A 23,932-nucleotide genomic window follows, 5' to 3' on the forward strand; every position below is an offset into this window, starting at 1 on the left:
ATGGAGAATGTGTCCATGGGACACAGAAGATGCCCCTGCTTGCATATGTTATAAAGGGACATAACTCGAGAACGGTAATATTGACGGCACCAAAATTCAAACTTGATCTGTGTTTTATGGTAATAATATTTCATATAATAAGCATTGTGTATAAGATTCATAACATTTGGTTGAGGCAAACTAAAGTTAGAGAACAGAAACTAATTTTGGGAAGTACGTATGGCAGGGGCATAAAAATTGCATGCTTCTAGAACTTATATATATCATTATTTCATTGCAAGATATATTTCAACAACTTAAATGCAAAAAAAATTCCCAATTAAATCTATAATGCCACCCAATAACATATTCTCTGCCTTAAATATTTTTCTATTGGATTTTAAACTGTTGTAAAAAAATACAACCACCAATCAAATTGTAGTTAATGTGCCTCCCCCTTTAATAATTATACAGCCTTATCCAAAAACCTTCCCATTTGAAAGTAAACTAGAGTAACCTAGTTTACCTGGACAATGACCTTGACTGAGAAGAATCTGCATACAGGTTTAAATGATCCTAATACTTTAAGTATCCCATATATCGATTAAATGTCAATGCATTATATTTTGCCTTGTTTCATTATCAAAAGTCCCTTAAGGTAGCTGGTGTGTCTTCCTCCATCTTTGATTTTGAAATAGCAGATAACAATCGGTCTATATCTTAAATGAAATGTGCAAATTTCGAATAGTATGTAATTCATGTGTAAGACTTTTCGTGTAATATATAGATAAAATGCTCCGCTGGGGCGCAGCTTGATACGACCGCAGAGGTCTAACCCTGAACAGTTGGGGCAAGTATGGACACAACATTACAGCTTGATACAGCACTGAATTTGGATTGTGATTAAATATTTGACACAGCATAGGTTTCTGACACAGAATGAAAGTGGTCTAAGAACTTAAAAAAATTTTAATTTACCTATTCAAACCATTTCATTATTATTTGCTTTTATATATAAATCAGAAATAACCAATTTAAAATGGAAAATTTAAAAAAAAAAAGGAAAATAAAATCCCCCCCCAAAATTTTTTGAACCCCATTATGATTCATCACCCCCAAACTCAATCCCAGCCTTCCCTTTGTGGTATGGTACCTTGCAGTACAATTTCAGAGAGATCCATACACTTGAACACAAGTTATTGTCTGGAAACTAGAAAAATGCTTGTTTTTCTGACCCTTTTTGGCCCCAAATTCCTAAACGTTTAGGGCAATTACCCCCAAACTCAAACCCAGCTTTCCCTTTGTTATATGGAACCTTGCAGTACAATTTCATAAAGATCCATACACTTACACACAAGTTATTGTCCTGAAACTAGAAAAATGCTTGTTTTTTTGCCCTTTTATGGCCCCTAATTCCTAAAATTTTTAGGGAATTACCCCCAAAATCAATCCCAGCCTTCCCTTTGTGGTATGGTACCTTGCAGTACAATTTCAGAGAGATCCATACACTTGAACGCAAGTTATTGTCTGGAAACTAGAAAAATGCTTATTTTTAGCCCCTTATTCCTAAGCTTTTTGGTCAATTACCCCCAAACTCAATTCCAGCTTTCCCTTTGTGATATGGAACTTTGCAGTACAATTTCATAAAGATTCATACACTTACACACAAGTTATTGTCATGAAACTAGAAAAATGCTTGTTTTTTGCCCCTTTTTGGCCCCTTATTCCTAAAATTTGGGGGCAATTACCCCCAAAATCAATCCCAGCATTCCCTTTGTGATATGGAACTTTGTGGTACAATGTCAGAGAGATCCATACACTTACACACAAGTTATGATGGAAGTTACAAAAATGCTTATTTTTGGCCCCTTTTTGGCCCCTAATTCCTAAAATTTTTAGGGAATTAAAGAACCTTAGTGAGCGCGCTCACATACCCCAAGTCCCCACATTGTCATTGGAGAAATAAAATAAGTGTAAGAAAAAAAAATTGTATCAGAATTTTGAATCATAATTTCCTGTCAATATGCACATCTACATAGTATGTCCTTATCATCTACACAGTTTCATGAAATTCTGTTGTGTGGTTTAAGAGGAGTTGTGATGACAAAAGGTTGCAGTAGTATATTGGGCAAATAAGTTCAAAGGGGCGTAACTCCTGGAAAAAAAATTGAATCGTAATTTCCTGTCGATATGCACATCTACGTAGTATGTCCTTATTATCTGAAAAGGTTTCATGAAATTCTGTTGTGTGGTTTAAGAGGAGTTGTGATGACAAAAGGTTGCAGTAGTATATTGGGCAAATAAGTTCAAAGGGGTGTAACTCCTGGAAAAAAAATTGAATCGTAATTTCCTGTCGATATGCACATATACGTAGTATGTCCTTATTATCTGAAAAGGTTTCATGAAATTCTGTTGTGTGGTTTGAGAGGAGTTGCGATGACAAAAGGTTGCAGTAGTATATTGGGCAATTAAGTTCAAAGGGGTGTAACTCCTGGAAAAAAAATTGAATCATAATTTCCTGTCGATATGCACATCTACGTAGTATGTCCTTATTATCTGAAAAGGTTTCATGAAATTCTGTTGTGTGGTTTGAGAGGAGTTGCGATGACAAACTGTTGCTGTAGTACATTAAAGTAAATAAGTTCAAAGGGGCGTAACTCCTAGAAAAAGAATTGAATCGTAATTTCCTGTCGATATGCACAACTACATAGTATGTCCTTATTATCTAAAAAGGTTTCGTGAAATTCTGTTGTGTGGTTTGAGAGGAGTTGAGATGACAAGAAACAGGACTGACGGACGGACAGACGGACGGACCAAAAACATTATACCCTCCGCAACTCTTGCGTGGGGTATATTACCCCCAAAATCAATCCCAGCCTTCCCTTTGTGGTATGGTACCTTGCAGTACAATTTCAGAGAGATCCATACACTTGAACACAAGTTATTGTCATGAAAGTAGAAAAATGCTTGTTTTTTGCCCCTTTTTGGCCCCTTATTCCTAAAATTTGGAGGCAATTACCCCCAAAATCAATCCCAGCATTCCCTTTGTGATATGGAACATTGTGGTACAATGTCAGAGAGATCCATACACTTACACACAAGTTATGATGGAAGTTACAAAAATGCTTATTTTTGGCCTCTTTTTGGCCTCTAATTCCTTAACTGTTGATACCATAACCCCCAAAATCAATCCCCACCTTCTTTTTGTGGAATTGAACCTTATGGTAAAATTTCATTGAGATCCATTCACTTACACTAAAGTTAGAGTGCGAAAACTAATGTGTCTTCGGACGACGATGACGCCAACGTCATACCAATATACGACCACAAAAATTTTTTTGCGGTCGTATAAAAATTATGTGTTTTATCATATTTACGGCTGTGTTTTACAAAAAACAGAATATTGTTGTTTGATTCATTTTTTCAACTTTGCCAAATAAGGGGAGATAACTCAGATAAAGTAACTTTTATAATAGAATGTGTTGTGAATTTACCTATTTTATTATGTAGCAAGAAAACAAGTCTGGTGACCCCATTTTTTCTTTTCTTATCTGACATGTCTGAAAGCATATTATTAGAGCTATCTTCTCATATTTTATCTTACAATTCTATGGTGTAGTTTTCTTTTTATCACACAAAATTGTGTTTTCCATGCATAATCTATATAAAATATGACAATTTTGCACAACCTGTGGCTTGAAAAAAAGGCCGGTGACCCATACTTTTTATTATATTTTTGAAAAAAGCATGATATGAACTACATTTTGACAAATTATTAAAAAATTCTATGGATATTAATGAAGACCCCTTATCCACCTTAAGCATAAAAAACATGTTGTGTTGATCTTTTTTATCTGGATGCTTTCTAGTCACCATATCTATATACATTGGTCTGATTATATGAATATGGATGCATACTCTAACCTGGAATCCAAAAGTACTCAAACATCCAATCTCATCTTTCTGAGATGAAGTAAATAATATTTTTAGAGGTTATTCCACTTAGACATACCCCTACAAGAGTGGGCATGTAAATCATGTCATGTCTGTCCATTTCTAAAGTTTGACTTTATAACAGAAATCTATTTGACCTTGTACGTTACTTTTTATTTGAAAACTAAGTTTCTGTTATGGTTTCAATTAAAAATGTCCTGCTTTCTACCAGTATAGTTCACAGATTCTTCTACATTTGTTAATATGGAGAGAAGTGTACGTGTATTTCAATGTTCATTCCAGATGCCTTACCTTTGGAGATGGAGACTCAACATCATCTTTTGTTCCCTGGAGAAAAAAAAAAAACTTTTAGTTACTGATTGAATGTCAAAAGTACAAGCATATGGCCAATCACATCTTTGGTATAATATTATCATGATTATACTCTATTATCTTGTCTCATAATCATGAATTTACCCTTTATCATTTAAAACGTCTCCAACCTCTTTTAAGGCTCTTTAGGTACATGTATCTCCTTGTGAGTTTAATACAACCTGGATTCATATTTGTATTACATCAACATTTCTAGTTCTGCATAAGGTTAAAACATTACTCACTATACATGAATAAAATCACTAAATCATGGCCTTTTTACTTCCTATGTTAAATTCTGCAATTTCCAGCATTCATAGCCATATTGTCTTAAGTTTAATTAAAGTGGTTCTATACTTACAAAAATATCCATCCAATTAGATTTTTATCAGCTTTTCTGCTCTATTTTCATATTTATTTATTTTTTTAGCTGGATGGCTGGTGCATATTCAAATTTCCTACTTCTCATTTTACTCTCTTATCGCTAATATCAATGAATATCAAATCTTTTGATATGTTTTGGAAATTTTTTTTTTTTATTGCAACCTTGCATAATAACTTGATGCACAAATAAAAATGAATATATGTTTGAATCCTTAAACAGAAAAATATGCATACTACCATAAAGAAATGTAGGGTATATGAATCTGGCAGCACCCCAACAAAATAAAAACAACTAAAGACTTCTAGAGGTCACTTATCGGGAACACCAAAAGCGACTGCTCATGAGAGGCGACCTTTTAAAAAATGTTCTGAAACGTTTCTGATTCCGATATCGCCTATGGCTGGGATCCCTGCAAATTGTTTTAGTGTTTTCAATTCGTAGAATTCTTGCTCTTGCAAGCAGTGAAATAAATAAACTGTTGACACAGAGATATGTCTCACCTGTCTGCAGAAAATTTGAAAAAAGACAATCTGATGGACAGCAATTTTCAACATTGCAACAATTCAAAGTCGCTGAACAAGACCTAGGGGCAGGGCCTTGAAATAATCATCAAACTGATTTGTACTGATAGTACTGCAATTTTATAGAAAATATCATTGATCAATCACAAGTAGTTCCTATCAAACACTGACTTAAGCAGAAAACTTAACATTGAAAATTGCTAATTAATTCAAAGTCGCTAAACCATGACCCAGGGGCCAGGGCCTCGAAATAGTCGTCAAACTGATATGTCATGTATGTACTGATAGTAATGCAACTTCAAACTAAATATCAATGGTCTATCACAAGTAGTTCCTATCAAACTAACTTAAGCAGAAAAAATTAAAGAAACTTTGTGATCATGCTCACAAACCCGCACCCACATTGTCACTGGGCAAACAAAATATCACCAGATTCCTAAGTTCAAAGACTCATAACTCCTACAAAAGTCAACTGATAAAAACTTCTTGTGGATATGCACATCTACCTATTATGTCCTTATTATCTACAAAGTTTCATGAAATTCTGTTGTGTAGTGACAGAGGAGTTGCAATGACAAACTCTTTCAGTAGTATATTTTGGCAAAAATTGTAAGTTCAAAGGGGCACAACTCCTAGAATAAAAATCAAATCTTAATTTCCTGTCTACATAATATGTCCGAACTATCTACAAAGTTTCATGAAATTCTGTTGTGCAGTGTCAGAGGAGTTGAGATGGCAATAATGGGACTGACAGACAGACAACCAGACCGACGGAAGGATGGGTCAAAAACATTAAACCCTATGGAACATCGTTGTATCACAAGTAGTTCAAAAATGTAGTTCCTAAGTAACTTAAGCAGAAAAATTAACAATTGTTGACAACTAGGATGACGTCGTCTCTATGTCTCGCTTTCCCAACTTTCTTCACAGGTGAGACAAATATTGCGGATCCAGCATTGTTTATTTGAAGAAAACATTTGAAATATGCTAATATTCATGGAGTGGTATGTGGGCGATACAGTTTTCAATGATAACTGAAAGGATTTGAACAGGAGGAATTCATTAATTCACCTCCTAGTCTGAATAGGAAATCTGGATTGCAAACGGGTTCTGATTCTCATCTTGACTTTGAGTAATACATTTATTTTCCTCATGATCAAATTGGTAGTTAAAACATTAAAATGACTATTTGGTGCCAAATATGGGTGGGTCTGAAAGTGAGAGTTAGACATGTTAGAGGCAAATGAATGTGAATGTGAATCTAGGGAACTGTTAAGGCAAGTTTAAGTGTAATAAGGCATATAAATTCATGATACAAAATCCTGAATGAAGTTGATAAACTTCAAAAGAACAACACTCTTTTGCTGTAATTCATCTCAAAATCCCAGTGAGGTCTTAAAACTTGTAAATTTGAAATGGCTTAATTAGAGTCATTTATTTTATTTGTATATTGCTACATTTCAATTCATGTTTTGTTGTTACCACACATACTTACATTTGAAACTTTGGATGGATTTGGCTTATCATAATTTGTTCCATCTATAAAGTCTCGATACTCAGAGAAGAAGACAAGAGGTCCTATCATAAATCCATGAAAACAAAATATATAACTGTAGAATGTCACAGGCTGAGGTAATTCTCTGAAATTATGAAAAAGACATTAATCACCCTAGATGATGCATAGTAAAAAATATATGCAATAATTGTTAACAGAATGAATGTTAACTCACATAGTTTTAACTATGTTACTGTAACTTGTTACACAAGTCTTTAACATATATGTAAACAAAAACAACACAACATTTTGAATTGTGTGAGTACAGTTAACAAAACAGTCTCAAATTTTCGTATTTGTAAAGACTAATGTTAGCAACTGAACAAGTTTCTTGGATTATTGTAAACAATCGCCTCTTACATGTGAGATAATCATATGACAGTGAACAACAGTTTGAGAACATTGCCAAAATGAGAACAAAAAAACCTTTTATCCCTATTGCAGTCAGGGGACTTACTTAAATGAGTGATTTTCTAAATCACTGATTCAAGTAACATTATGTCCATAAAGGTTGGAAGTAAGAGTTGTCTTTCTTTAATAATCACCTATTTAAGTAGTACAAATTAATCACTAAACTAAGTGATTTAATTTTATTGTAGCTTTAAATATAGAATACTAATGATCCAGGGACTAATTATGTTGCTAAAATTATCAGAACCAACATCTGTGTTGATAGGATGACCGGGTCATGCCAGGTGATGACCTTGTACTAAATCTAGGATAATGACATGAAAAACACTTATTTAAGTATCATACCTTAATTACCTTCCAAAAAATCACTTCTTTAAGTATCATTATTTTAATAACCCCCACTAATTTCAACACCCCCGAACAGTGAAATTTTGATCGCGAACAGTAGAATTTTATTACATAATCTATAAGATGAAACCTTGAATTTTACAGAAAAAATAATCCCACTGCTGGGAAAAATCTGTTAAGAAAGTATCAGTTCATTATGTAAAGCCATTTTTATAGCATTTTTTCAACTAAAATAGAATATGCAGCTAAATGATTGTATCAAAGGCATAAACCTTGCTGCTTAAAAGAAGCAAAAAGTTCATTTTTTTCAATTTTACTAATGAAAAAATATTATCTAAACATATGTGTTTCAAATTTTGGTAAAACTACAAAATCACAATTTGTGACAAAACTTCAAATTTGCTACTTAAATAAGTGATTTGAAAATCACTTATTTCAATAAGTCCCCTGACTGATTGTCTTCTCACAAAATAAAGATGTAACCAATTTTTACCATGTAAAAATCTACTATTAAAGCATTTAAACATCCTTGGCTTTCAAAGTTTTTGAGTTTGAGCAATCCAGATGACGGTAAATTTTTGGAAATGTTTTCATACAGTATTGTACAATATATGTTGTGCTGTTACACCACTATCAAAGGTTAAGTGCCACAAACATGTTTAACCCTGCCACAGTCTGTATGTGCCTGTCCCAAGTCAGGGGCCTGTAATTCAGTGGTTATCATTTGTTTTTATATATCAAATTTATTTTTCGTTTATTATTTTGAACATAAATCAAGCCTTTAGTTTTCTCGTTAAATTAATTTACATTTGTCATTTCGGGGTCTATTATAGCTTGCTATGAGGTATGGGTTTTGCTAATTAATGAAGGCTGTTCCTTGAACTTTAATTGATAACTTCTATGTCATTCTGTCTTTGGTGGAGAGTTGTCTCATTGGTAATCTTACCACATCTTCTTATTTTTATGTAATATTGTAACCAACTCACTTGATTTTCTCTGCCTTTTGATCGCTACTTAATGTTTCTTCAGGAACACTCCCATCATGCAAGGCCCAGGCTAAACTGGAGACTTTTTCTGCTATTATCATTAATGGGCTAAAATAAGAGATCAAAAATGAAACCATCAGTCCATCACATCATAGAAAGTTGCATACCCCCTCGTAATTTAAAGCATACAAAAACAGTGATTAAAAAGCCCTTACATGTTACAATGTTAAGCTACTGACCAAATATGAAGTCATTTTGTATAGGAGTACAGATGTACTGGAGAAATGTGGGACTACAATATTAAATTCATTCAATATATTGAAAAATTAAAATATCGACTAACAGGACAAACATGTCTGAATGATCCCAAAAGTGCTCACACGTTATAACTCATCACGGTTAGGCTGCTGATCAAATATGAAGCCATTATGTTCAGATATACCTCTGATAGAGAAAAATTGTGACAAAAATATTTGTTATTGAAGTATATTGGCAAACAAGAAGTCTTGACAAATGAGAAAAATGCTTAAATTTTAAATTACAACTTATCACCGTCTAGCTGCTGACCTAATTATTGCTAATATTAAGTCATTCCGTTCAGTACTGTACTTGTGAAAAGTGTGACGGAAATATCTGTTAGAAGATCAGACATACGAATGAACTGATTGACAGAAAAAGGTAATGCAATTTAGACCTGGCCCCTAGAATGAGGATAATGATTTACAATCAGATAATAAACTTCCAAAGGTTTTCTTTAATCTAGTTAATATTCTTGACCTTCACCTTGTTACATCCATTGTATATCCACCATAGTCATAGTACTGTCTATATATATGACACACACAAACATATCCCAGACCCACCACAAACACCATTAGATGTCTGCTGGACTGTGGTCCATACTTCATCAAGGCATAACACATTGTACTCTGTGCAAACATGTGTAACATTTGACTGGAAATAAAAGAAAAACAAATCATTCATACTTAAAAAGAATAGAATGTATACATATATTCCACAGATACTGTAAATTCAGAAATTATTGGGAGTTTTTTTTATTGTGAATAACGCATTTCGGCAAGTATTGCAATAATAAGAATTAGCATTCTGAAATCTGATAGATATATCTCTGAATGAAGCTTTCCCTGAAATTGCAATAATTGTTCTCGCACTTTTGTTCCGTCTACAAAAATCATGATAATAAATCCACCAAATAATTTCTGAATTTACAGTAATTAGTTTTATGAGCCTGTCATTATGGCATAAATTCATTTATCCAATACTAAAATTTTACAGTGGTTATTGGAAAATAATGCATAGATATACCCAAGACAGATTTGATAGAGGATGGCTAGTTGGTTGTTTGTGCATTTCAATAAATTGCTTCGCCAAGCGCAGCTGGATCCGACCTCAGAGGTCCAACCCTGAATATTTGAAGAAATTTTCTTTTTGATTTCTGAAATCTTGAGATTTTTTTAACCTCCCTCTTTTTCCAAAAAAAAATTCTTTCCCTCAAGACATGGTCATAATCTCAATTCAAATTTCCAATGGAGTTTGCAACCATAAAATATAATAACCCATTTAAATACATAATAAAAGTCTTAAAATAGAAAATGACATACATACATTTGTAATCATAGCTAAAATTAATTTACCTTAATCAGCATTTTTAAAATTATTAAAATAGTAACTTCTAAAAACGAATTGACAGCTAATCACCTCAAGACAATACATTTCTTAATACATAATTTAAAAGCAGTTTAAGGGAGGTAATTCAAAGTTGTGTTTGAATTACCTCCCTTACACTGTAATTTGTACTAATGTATTTGTCCATTAACCAGGACACCCTTGTTTTTTCTCACTTTTTTGCCCCTAATTCCTAAACTGTTTGAGCAATAACACCCCAAAGCCAATCCTAACCATCCCTTTGTGATATGGAAAATTGTGGTATAATTTCAGAGAGATCCATACACTGTTCCACAAGTTATTGTCATGAAACTAGAAAAATGCTTATTTGGGCCCCTTTTTGGCCCCTAATTCCTAAACTGTTGGGACCATAACCCCCAAAATTAATCCCAACTTTCCTTTTGTGCTTATAAACCTTGTGTTTAAATTTCATAGATTTCTATTTACTAATACTAAAGTTATTGTCCGGAAACCAAATGTCTTTCAGACGATGACGACGTGATACCAATATACTACCCCAAAAATTTTTGCTGTCGTATAAAAACTAAGTCTCTTATAAAGATGATTGAAGATAACAATGCAGTGTTTCTGGTGACCCCTTGGTGACCCCTTATTTTACCATGCATGTTTACATGTACACTGGTTCCATCATAAATTGTAATAAATTAAGAGTGCAATATGATTGTACATTGTATATTATTTGTTATCAGGTTATGTCATGATGTTAAACATAAATCATCATCATTGTGCCTTTTCAATATTTTTTTGGTACGTTTATGAAAATGCTTTTATAATATATCAATTACTGTAAATTCAAAACTTATTGCAAGGTATTTATTAATGCAAATAATGCGACTGGGTGATAATCGCAATAATAAGAACTTGCATTCTGATATCTGATACATACTAAGTGTATGCAGATTTTCCTGAAATCTCAATAACAAATCTGGCATGTCTGTGACGTGTCGGTCTCTTCTTCAAAAATTGCAATAATAAATGCATGCAATAGTTTCTGAATTTACAATACATGTCCATTTTGTAATGCACAATGCAGTTTTGCCCAATTTCTGAGAATCATTCTTGGAAATACTGTAGAACTTCAAGAAGTATTTAAAAAATCGTTTGTTTAAGTAATTCCCGAGACTTACAATGCCCATCAGTCCATCAGAATTGAAATATATCTATAAGCACTAAGATAGGATGGATCGGGTTACCTGAAATTAATCATACAAATGGGAGTTATATCTTAAATTAATATAATATTGACTTACTATCCAAAACAGAAGTAGGACAGTCCAAGTCCCACAACAATTTCTGTAATATGTCGATAGTATGACGGAATAGTTTTGGGTGACATCTTTGTTCGAAATATATGTCCAAACCACATTGAGAACAGTTGACAAACAAGAAAATTCAGCTGAAAATATAACAAACAGTACATGATATATTGCATGGAAATTAAATTCCAATTTAGAAGTATGAGCAATACATACTGGTATATTGCCATACTTTGTACATGACACAACATGTTCAAAGTATTTCAAACAACATGGACAATGTAAATGTTTTTCAGGCTTTCAGTTTACATATACATCATTGTACATGTAAATGAACCTGCATTTTGAGACTCATTTTGATTCATTCATCATAAATAAATTAGATGCTAAATTGCTAAGAGGAGACTATTTAAACTGACCCATCTCACATTATTGGGCAATTTAGTAAGATTTTTATTTTGAAGCATAAGCTGTTCCCAAACAATTTGAAATTTCCTGTATCTTATAGCTTGGTTGTACAAAAATGTTCTTCCATTATTTAGGATATCTTAAGATGGATGACAAACATGACATCCCAATGAATCACAGATCTGTATTTCCCACAGGTTTACAATGGTTTATGAGATTGATGTGCTTTCTGGGGTGTGGAAATGCTATGCCCAACTCACTAGACTTGTATATTTGAACAACCAGACAAGTAATTTTTCAGATAATAGATAATAGTAATAGATTGATAACTGAAATAAAACTTGATGTGTTAGAAGCCATTTTTAGGAGTGGAAATTTGATAATGAAAGGTTGATAAATTTCACAAAAAATCAACATGGTTTGAAAAAATGTAAACTCAACGTAGATTGACCTAAAATAGGCAGACTTTTTATTGTTAGTTCAAACTAAACTCAGCATTTGGAGAAAAAAAGTCTGTATGACTCTTATTTTCACAAAATTTTCAAAGTCCAAAGGCCGTAATTTCAGCAAAAATCAGCAGAGCAGAACCAAACGTAAAATCGATCCGTAACTGATCATAGTGTAGATTCACATACAAAAATCAACTCCCAATATGTGAAATTGTTTAGAAAAAAAGTCCTTATAATTGTTCATTGCGGAATGACGGGAAAGGGTTAACCTATATCATTGTATATGGCCCTAACCACTAAGTGGCAGGGCCATACAAAATAAGTATGCAAACCTGTGTCTCATAAACATTGCGTTATCTTTGTCCATTGACCACAGATCGTCAAGTAGGTTTTATCCACCATATGTATCTAACGGAAGTGTTATTTTTTTTCATGATTGAGTTTTATCAAGATGGATAAATACATTTTGCACCCGATAATAAAATGCTCCGCAGGGCGCAGCTTGATACGACCGCAGAGGTCGAACCCTGAACAGTTGGGGCAAGTATGGACACAACATTCAAGCTTGATACAGCTTTGCATTTGGATTGTGATTAAATATTTGACACAGCATAGGTTTCTGACACAGAATGAATGTGGTCTAAGAACTTAAAAATTTTAAATTGGACATTCACCTATTATGGTCCAATATCCAAAATCTAAATACATGGTTAGATTCAGCATATCAAAGAACCCCAAGAATTCAATTTTTGATGAAATCAAACAAAGTTTAATTTTGGACCCTTTTGACCTCAATGTGGACACAGTTAATAACGGGGCCCAAAAATCAAAAATCTAAATACATGGTTAGATTCAGCATATCAAAGAACCCCATATATTCAATTTTTGTTGAAATCAAACAAAGTTTAATTTTGGACCCCGATTTGGACCAACTTGAAAACTGGGCTCATAATCAAAAATCTAAATACATGTTTAGATTCAGCATATCAAAGAACCCCAATAATTCAATTTTTGATGAAATCAAACAAAGTTTAATTTTGGACCCTTTGGACCTTAATGTAGACCAATTTGAAAACGGAACCAAAAATTAAGAATCTAAATACATGGTTAGATTCGGCATATCAAAGAACCCCAATAATTCAATTTTTGATGAAATCAAACAAAGTTTAATTTTGGACCCTTTGGACCTCAATGTGGACCAATTTAAAAACGTGGCCCAAAATCCAAAAACTAAATACACTGTTAGATTCAGCATATTAAAGAACCCCAAGAATTCAAGAATAATACCCCATTGAAATTGGTCAAGAAATAAGCAATTTATACGAAGTATCTTCTTTTGCACAATACTGTGCAATTAAATATTTCTTGCTATTGCGCAATACTGTACAATTGACAATTTCTTGCTATTGCGCAATATTGTGCTATTGGATATTTCTTGCTATTGCGCAATACTGTGCAATTGAAGATTTCTTGATATTGCGCAATACTGTGCAATTGAAGATTTCTTGCTATTGTGCAATACTGTGCAATTGAAAATTTCTTGCTATTGCACAATACTCCTTATATAATAATTTACACATTCTGTTTGGTGTGTATCTCCTACCATATCATTATTATGTGCTTTTAAATATAAATCAGAAATAACCAACTTAAAATAGAAAATTTAAAAAAAAAAAAAAAGGAAAAAATAAAAAAAATCCCCCCCAAATTTTTTGAACCCCCTTATGATTCATCACCCCCAAACTCAATCCCAGCCTTCCCTTTGTGGTATGGTACCTTGCAGTACAATTTCAGAGAGATCCATACACTTGAACACAAGTTATTGTCTGGAAACTAGAAAAATGCTTATTTTTGGCCCCAAATTCCTAAACGTTTAGGGCAATTACCCCCAAACTCAAACCCAGCTTTCCCTTTGTGATATGAAACCTTGTAGTACAATTTCAGAAAGATCCATACACTTACACACAAGTTATTGTCCTGCAACTAGAAAAATGCTTGTTTTTTGCCCCTTTTTGGCCCCTAATTCCTAAAATATTGAGGCAATTACCCCCATCATCAATCCCAGCCTTCCCTTTGTGGTATGGTACATTGCAGTACAATTTCAGAGATATCCATACACTTAAACACAAGTTATTGTCTGGAAACTAGAAAAATGCTTATTTTTGGCCCCTTTTTAGCCCCCAATTCCTAAACGTTTCGGCAATTACCCCCAAACTCAATTCCAGCTTTCCCTTTGTGATATGGAACCTTGTAGTACAATTTCAGAAAGATCCATACACTTACACACAAGTTATTGTCATGAAACTAGAAAAATGCTTGTTTTTTTCCCATTTTTTGGCCCCTAATTCCTAAAATTTTGAGGCAATTACCCCCCAAATCAATCCCAGCATTCCTTTTGTGATATGGAACCTTGTGGTACAATGTCAGAGAGATCCATACACTAACACACAAGTTATGTCTGGAAGTTACAAAAATGCTTATTTTTGGCCCCTAATTCCTTTACTGTTGGTACCATAACCCCCAAAATCAATCCCAACCTTCCTTTTGTGGTATTGAACCTTGTGGTAAAATTTCATAGAGATCCATTCACTTAAACTAAAGTTAGAGTGCGAAAACCAATGTGTCTTCGGACGAAGCCGACGCCAACGTCATACCAATATACGACCACAAAAATTTTTTTGCGGTCGTATAAAAACACCTAGACAGGAATATTGAGAGAAAAAACGGCAACAAGAATCCAGACGTCGTGGCTTACAAATTTCACTGGCTCTTCAGTGAAGTAACCTCTGAAATAAATTAAATTGCAGGAAACACCAACAACTTGGTGATCAAAGTCTTACTCATTTGTTGGCAAATTGATAGATAAAAGGGACACTTTTTTGGCCAATCAATGTTCTGCAAAACACCAAGCTTGTCAGATGAAAGAAAACAGTAAAATAAACAGGCAGACCTGCCAACTATCCCGATTTATGGGGGATATCCCCCTTGAAAGGTGTTGACCTGAATTTTGAAATTCTTTATTTCATAACCTTAACACCTCAAAACAGGCATTCAAATGAGTTAAAAGTTTAAGCATATACATGTACATACTTATTCAAACAATAAAGTAGTAGATTAAAACACTTATGACAATATAAGAGGAGAATTAGTTCCTCTTGTGCTTAAAATTCCCCATGGTTATTTTGAAAAGTTGGCAGGTATGAACAGGTGTCCTTGGAAATGGACAAAACATTAATTGCCTTCTATATGTTTTTTGGTTGTTTTGTTTTTGGGTTTCTTTCTCACTGATGTTACCCCATACCTACTTTTGTTTATCGTTTATACACATTAACAAATATCACAAACATCATTTATATTGTGATTCAAAACCGTTTTAAGAATCATACAAGCTAAAAGTAAAATACTTAAATATTTATTTGGAAATCCAGGGCAAGTAACTTGTTTTCTGGACAAGTAAAATTTACAGTTTAACTTGCCCAGGGACAAGTGCTCACAACAAATATTTCTACACCCTTGGCATTGTATACCAAAAATGTTTCTAACTAAATCTTTACAAATTGATCATGACAAAAAAAACGGAAAATTCTTATTGTTATATTAAATTGAAATACATGTGCAAATTAAATCTATACCCATTTGTGTCTATGGTGTCAGTTAAGATTTTTTTTTTTTTACTATTTTGTCTGTTGGATGGACTCTAAACTTTTCACATTAAAAATCCATAAGCCAACAATTTTTTAAAACCCTGGCCTTTATATATGCTTTATATCAATACTGAGTATAAAATAAATCTCAGTACATGTAGATTTAAAGTGGAAAGAGTTAGCCCTAGGTTACCTCACTGGATACAGTTGTATAATTATTGTTTCAGTTACAATTAGATGTTTTCAAACATGGGGTAATTGAAAAATGTTTATTTAAAATTCTAATTAACAGTAACAAATTACAATTTTGCATGGAATAGTCCATTTTCAAACACAAATTTTCTATTTTTTTCCAAAGGGAAACAACTCCAAGGTACAAAGTAGGACAAACTGTATCCTTTCCTACACAAGCCTTATGGAAAGAGCATGTTTTGTTGATTTTTATGTACACTGTACTTTAACTGAAATGAGTTTCATTAATTTTACAACTCCAATTTTACAATAAATATGTAATTTACTGAGTAATTACTGACAAAGTGAAAATTATTGTTAGATCCCACACAATCAATGACAATACATCATACTCTTTCTATTTTGTAAAGATAGGGATCGATACAGTTTTTCCTACCCAGGTGTAAACCCCCTTTGCAAAAATATCAAAATGGAAACAAATTTGGTGATTGGCAAATGGACTATGCATGCTATAATTTGTTATTTGGTACATTAATTTTCTTAATTACAAGCTAATGAAAATAAAGTTAGATTGAAATATAAATAACATAAACACCATGGGAATGAAGAGTGCTTCAGCTAAGTTGTGATTTTTTATGGTTCTGAGTAGAAAACAATTTGTTTTGTGTTGGTACTCTTTTCTTTTTTTTAGGGGTCATAGTTTGTGTTGATTAAGATTGTAAAGTCTTATGACAGTTTATATATACAATTATGTCAGATGATAGAAAACCTCAGGTTTACCACTAATTTCTGTCTTAATTGATCAAGTGATCTCTTAATCAACCAAAGACACATTACCGGTATTACCCAAAGATTGGTAAATAAATTATTAATTGCTCGAGCTCAAACAATTTATGTATTGTCCTCGAACAAAGCTTTTCCCAAAATTTCAATCAATTTATAAGCACTAAGACCTTGACTCTTACAAAATGTACCTTAACCTACATGACCTACTGACCAAAAAATCAATAAGGGTCTTGTTCTTTCCAAAGTCATGTACACAGCTTACATTTTTCGGAGTTAAGTAAAATTTGGACAAGTTAAAAAGATATAACCCAAAATATAGAGTGTTGTCCGATTTTTAGTCTATGACCTTGACCAACATGTACATGTAATGACCTCAAAACCTATTTCGTCCTGAACATGAGTGAAATATATTTGCCACTAGACATCAGACAAATGTCAATCAATCAAAACAAAAAATTGAAAGGGGATGTCCAAAGGAAATTTTCAAACTAAATTTGGAAATGATTGGATGTGTGGTTCAAAGGATAATTTATCATGTTTATAGGAAACCCCAAATTTCGTCAGATTCAGAAGCTATTGCTGTTGTGACCTTGATTATGCTCCATAGAATTCAAAATCAATACTAGTCTTTTTCACTAAAGGCTTATTATCTAAAAAAAGATTGGTCAAGAGGGTGGCCAAATCAGAAAATCACTTCTGTAAGTTCTGACACAGAATCCCAAAAGGGTTTACAGCTAACCCTACCTATCCTTAATTTGTGAGTGCATACATGTACCCTCAGTGTTCTCCCCAGGCCTATATGACGCTGCGGTGCCGCAGCGCCTTCATAATATTTTTGTAGATCTCGCAACGTCTTAATTAGCCGCTGTCCCTTGATACTTGATCCCGCAGCGTGTTAATTTTCACATTTTCATTATAAATGTTGGTTAAAATTGTCAAGTTACTGATCACCGCTGATGGGTCGGTCAGTGAACATTATGCAATAACTGATAATAAGTTTTACCTGAGCCACGCTTATCTCAGCCTATCGGACTATGTTATCAGGTAATAGCGTAAATGATCATCAAGAAGATAGATATTTTTTGAAGAAAATTAAAAATTTTAAAAACTTCAGTGCAGAAATTGAAAATACATTGTATTTACGCATCGTGTGTGTGATCACTTGACCATTGATATAACGAATTTTTTCATTGGTCGAGAAGAAGAATCTATTTAAACACGACCAATGAACGTGTTGAATACACATGATAAATTTGAATACACATTGCTAAAGATATTTACGATGAAAACTATGAATGAAAGTATTAGTAGTTGAAAAAATTAAAATAAAGTTTGATTAAAGATAACGAGGAGTGATTTACTTTAATAGAAAGTGAAAAAAATGTTGCTTGCAAGGTAAATTCGTCTGAAACTGTCATATTTTTAGAAATAAAATGATCATTGAACATCGATCGTGAATCCGTGCGTCGGGAAATATGTGACAATCAACACGGGTACAGAATCGCCGCAGCTTCTGTATAATGTCACTGGTAAATAATTTCAATGGTTTTAAAGATAGGATTTAACAATAATACGCACGGAAGCGTAATGTGAAAATACGGAAACTGGTCAGCTGTTCATTTATAAAAAAAAATTGTTTTAAAAAGTTGTATACCAAATATCTTAACCATATTCGATTTTATTAATTCTGAATGAACATGTTCTCTGCAAATAACAAAGGGGTGAATTATAAGCAAAAGGTAGATGATGGAAGTAGAAGTTTTTTTTCACACCAATGACTTCTAATGAAAAGTGGAATACACCTCCGTCTACACTGTCAGTATAAGCAGATTTCATTGCTTCTCCTAATCCCAACCAAGCTCAAGTTTTAGCAATTGATAAAAGCAAGCACCATGTTTCTGGTTTCAATGACAAGTGGCTGACTGAGTTTTCATGGCTTAGAAATGTTAAAGGGGGTATAAGCAAAAGTTATTGTGAGTGGGGGTTTAATTTTTAACCCTGAAGAGGATAAAGACAAAGTTGGGGAACAGACTGTCCAACAAAATAACACTATCTTGAAACAATATCCCTAGAAGGAGCAGAGAGTAGAGTCTTTAATTGACTGAATATAAATAACTTTTGTGTTTAAAATCTATTTATTTCATATATATATTCTTGTAATTCATTAATACTCTGCATTATTAAACACATAACACAAAGCATTATAATTCATATTGCATGTCATGATTTATGACTTATTGCTTCAGATCACAAACGTTCACTCTAAAAAAAGAGTTACGCGCCCTAGAATTTTGCGCCTTAAAAAAATCCTGGGGAGAACACTGACCCTTAAGTTTTGTTGTACTCTTGAACACATCCTAATAAAGTCAGACTGTTTCTCCTGGTAAACCAAACCAAAGAGAATTTTAAGTCCCACGCCCACGGCCCATTTGCCACCCAGGTCCCCCTGAAAGGTAACAAGACATTTCGGCACCCAGACAAATCGGCACCCAAGTCCGAAGACATTTCGGCATCCATTTTGGACAGTTCGGGATCCGGACATTTCGGGACCAAGACAATTCGGCACATCATTTTTTTAAATATATATATTAGGAAAAATAAAAGAATTGTTACCGTAATATTATAATCCGTTGATAAAATATGCAATAACAAAATTTGAAATCATCATTTAATTAAATCCTAAATGATTGTGTATGAATAGTAAAACATCATTTAATTAAATCATAATTGATTGTTAGATATGACGGTGTTTGAATAAACATCATTTAATTAAATCATAATTAATTGTAGTTATGCATTAATCAGTATTTTATGTATAAATCTGATAATTTCTCAATAGAGACAAATGAGAGATCAAAAGTGTCTAGCTTGTGTTTCAGCTTGTGTTCTCGTTTGATCCTTACATCTGTAAAGACAATACAATACCTGAAAACTATATTTTATTGTTTTAATATTAAAACCCATAAACATAAAAGCGCGTGCAAGCCATAATGACTAAAAACCCAGAAACATATGTAACACTCCCAAACGTGTCCATCCCCCCAAACGTGTCCGATTCCCCCAAACATGTTTATTCTCCCCAAACGTGTCCGTTATATTCAATATGACCCAAACGTGTCCGATTTCAAAACCCCCAAACGTGTCCGATAATTGTTATTCGCCAAAACGTGTCCACTGTTAAACGCCAGAACGTCTCACGTCTTTTAGCGCCAATACATGTATGTCCTAAATAAAATCAATAACGTTTACGGCAATTCTATGATGGGGAAACAGTTGATGAGGTAGTAATTTATTAGCATTAGTTTGTTCAATGCCGGTTGTTAATGATTATCATAATTGCAAATTTAATATGTAACATATGAATTAACTTTTGACTGAATTAATCGTTTACTATGTAAATTATGTGTTGCTAATAAACTCCGATGATGCCTTTTATATTAATCCGAAGGCGGGCTTTCAGCAGAATTGACTTCCCGGCAAGTATACTAGATTCTTTGGGGTTTGAATGATCTTCATACCAGGACCGTCTGCGGGAAAAAAGCTGTAGATGGTAGACTGCTGTGTACCATTCACATAACTTCCATGGATGATATCACTATTCACCAGAATGCTGTTGATGCTGATGATATTTACAATATGTTCCCCTTCCGTATAGCCGTTTGTGATCATATCGAACGTGTAAATCTGCCGCTCGAATCCCAAGACGGTGTTGATGCTATTGACAACGTTGAAGTCTACTTGATAGTGTCTGGCGAGGGTCAGCGTTGCTCTTAGGGTCGCCCGGTTGGCATCGATGATGATCTTCGTTTTGTGTTTGTTGAGCCGTAGCCGCCGCTGGATCTCATTGTTGATGTCTTCGATGTCATAGGAACCTGTGCTTAGTGCGATGGGAAACCAGTTGGCACCATCGTCGGTGGAGTAGCGGAAAGAATTGTTACCTGTATGAATGTTGGGGATGGAGTTATAAGTTTCCAGGTTTACTAATGCCATTTCGTAGGTCTTAGATTCCTTGAGTTGTAGTGGGGGGTTGAATCGGGTAAGGATTTGGCTATCGTTTCCAGAGACGATGAAGGAAAACCCATGCTTTGGGTCGGTATTATCGACAATTTGCTGCAACAATGTGTTGTCCATTTATTTATGGTAGACCATTGTCACATATTTTTGCTTCCACTCTTCGATACCGTCATACTGCTCCTTGAGTTGTTTACTAGCCTTCACTACGATCGCACAGACTTCATCAGCCCACTTTTTTTACTGACCCACCCGTTTGGTACAGTTTTTGTCAACTTCCTCATGATGTAGGGCTGAAATAATGGCCCAGCGTAAGCATTCCTGATCAGTATTCTGCACATTGATGATAGCTTTCTTTTGAGCGAGTGGTTTTGGCAATGCTATGTAGGAACTGCCTTTGAGAGGTTTAAACTTGTTTTAGTGGATTTCTAGCTTTTCAATATGACCAAATGTCCACCCACTACCTTCACGCATGTATTTAGCCATATTTTCTTTGACCTTCTTGACCATAAATGCTATTTCCAACTCAAGGTCTGTGGATTCGGTGATGGTGGTAAGGGTTGATCTAAAGTGGGGAATGACGTAGATATTTTCTCCGGTCGCTGGGTTTGTTTTTACCATCTCCACCTGTAGTACCAATTGCACTTTTAGGGCCTTCTTTTTGGTGAGTGCATCTGAAATTGTGCTGGCGATAGTGCTTTGACTTACATTAAAAAACGTTAGCATATCATGCTGTTTCAAGGGTTCAATGGTGATTGTGCCAAATACACCTTTCAATGCATCGCGTCGGTTAACAATTTTGATTTCCTCTTCAACGGGGGCATTTTCAATGTTCTTTTTCACCAGTTCGGTCAGGTCAGCTCTCCCTAGTCGGGAATAGTTGGTAATTCCCCGTCTTTTGGCAATGGTCTTCAGTTCCTTTTTGGTAAAAACCTCTTCGCGAGTAAATTTGTGGGCAGTATTGGTCTCAATTAACTTAACCAATTCCCCCTTGGGTTTCCTACTATATCCCTTAAGACCCTCCTTCTTTGCGATTTTTCGAAGTTCTTTCATGGTGGTTTTCACCACAATATTCCCTACAACTGGGGTATCCTCCTGCTGGCGTGGTTCTTTACTGTGTCTCCAGCAAAGCCCATCTTTCCCTGGTTTACTCTTACAAAACTGCCCCTTCTTTCTTTTTAGTGGAGCACCACAAGTTTTGAGTTCTTCATTCTCTTTGAACTGATCCATATTCATATCAACACTATTGGATGCCATCCCTTCATGTATATCAATTTGGGGAATGCTTCTTTCTAAGGTATTTGGGGCTGGGGTATCTCTGACATTTTGTGTAAAAGACATATTTGTATTTACCCTAGGATTACATCCTTCTAAAGTGTTTGGGTTTTGTGTAAAAGACATATTTGTATTTACCCTAGGATTACATCCTTCTAAGGTGTTTGGGTTTTGTGCTAAACTGAAAGACATTCTTGTTTTTACCCTTAGACTAATTGAAACGTATTGCGTTTGCATTTTATGTTTGGGGTTGGGGTTCCTATGCTGAATCTGTGCTTAAAATGGCAAGTGCCGCAGAATCGGCCTATTGACACTACTGTTATTGCATCTGGAATTATAAATTTTACGAAATATCTCTGTTTTTTTTTTTTTTTTTTTTTTTGTTTTTTTTTATTATTATCTTAAATGCTGATAAAGAGAAATTTTGAACAGCAAAAATGGCCAGCAAGTTGAGATCTACAACTAAGTTAACTAAGTTCACTGACCGAAATTGTAAATTTATCCCTTATAGGAGTTATTGGCTTGAAACGCATTTTTTTTTAAATTAAATTTTCAAGTTTTTTTTAAGAAAGTATATTGATGAAGGGAAACTTTAAGTGACAAAAATGTTCAACAAAATTAGATCTACGAATAAGTTGACAAGACAGCTATCCAAATGACTAAGCTGCAATACAGTCTTCACAAATAATAAAAACAAAAAGAATAAGATACTTCTTCGAAGATACCATATACAATATTGACAATAATAGTGCAGGAATTAAATTGGTAATTTGTAAAAACAGTCAAACATAATCGCTATATTAACACTAAACTTGTAAATTGAGTTCATACCCACATACATATATCAGTGCCAGGTAACTTAAATGTTTGGTTCACTATATTTTGATCAAGGATAAAATAATTGATTTTATCTTTATAAGGTGCCGATTTGTCTATGTTAGATGCCGATTTGTCTAGGTGCCGATTTGTCTGGGTGCCGAAGTGTCTTTCTCGGGTGCCGATTTGTCCGGATGCCGATTTGTCTGGGTACCGAACTGTCTAGAATTCCCCCTGAAAGAGTTATATGCTGAACTCTGAAAGGATTCCTCTGAAATGTATGATGTGTCAGTCTTGCGGTCTGAGGAGATAATAATTTTGATAGAAACGTATTGTCCTCAATGCTTATTTTGGAGAAAAACAAAATAATATGACAAAATCAATGATTATGAAAAGAAACCGGATTTGACCATTCATGGCAAAATAAATACAAAATAATATTATTTCGCACCTGATCGATTGGCAAGGGTATAACTGCACAAAGGGGCTCCAACAGCCGAGAACCCACGTAAAACGTTCCTGTTGTCATTTTAATGAGGTCACTTTTCTTAACTAATACAATAACATTTAACTTTCTTGATCTCTTGACGAAAGTACAAAAAAATCAACGGATCATGAGGACCATCGTGACCATAATGCTCAGCAAACATGGCGATGTAAACAGTTAGCCACTCGGAACAATTCGCGCCTTTTTTAAAAAGATAAAACTAACTACCATTTGCCAGTTACAACTACTATCGATAAACAGGCATAACTACCTGTATATTCTGTTATGGCTATATATTTTAGACGAATCTCCCTTTTTTATGCTCCTACATTTAGTGTTGCCAACATTTCCGTTTTATGTTACATTTGATTTAAACATACATGAATGCAAGGTAATTTTTTTGGTTAACTG

The 23,932-nt window shown here is 34.0% G+C and overlaps 1 protein-coding gene across 1 annotated transcript in view; it reads right to left on the minus strand.

Moving 5' to 3' along the window:
• LOC127726059 (lysophospholipid acyltransferase 6-like) overlaps window positions 1-23,682 on the minus strand; it is a 43,771-nt gene extending 20,089 nt beyond the window's left edge. The window contains exons 1-6 of the mRNA XM_052233399.1: window positions 23,486-23,682; window positions 11,448-11,593; window positions 9,274-9,444; window positions 8,491-8,598; window positions 6,686-6,830; window positions 4,225-4,260 (exon numbers count right to left, since the gene is read on the minus strand). Of these exons, the coding sequence (XP_052089359.1) occupies window positions 4,225-4,260; window positions 6,686-6,830; window positions 8,491-8,598; window positions 9,274-9,444; window positions 11,448-11,593; window positions 23,486-23,563 (684 nt within the window). The 5' untranslated portion in view covers window positions 23,564-23,682. The remainder of the gene's footprint in view (window positions 1-4,224; window positions 4,261-6,685; window positions 6,831-8,490; window positions 8,599-9,273; window positions 9,445-11,447; window positions 11,594-23,485) is intronic.
• Between the last annotated feature and the right edge of the window lie 250 nt (window positions 23,683-23,932).

The sequence above is a fragment of the Mytilus californianus genome, unplaced genomic scaffold (assembly GCF_021869535.1).
Source record: "Mytilus californianus isolate M0D057914Y unplaced genomic scaffold, xbMytCali1.0.p SCAF_16, whole genome shotgun sequence".
NCBI classification, from domain to species: domain Eukaryota; kingdom Metazoa; phylum Mollusca; class Bivalvia; order Mytilida; family Mytilidae; genus Mytilus; species Mytilus californianus.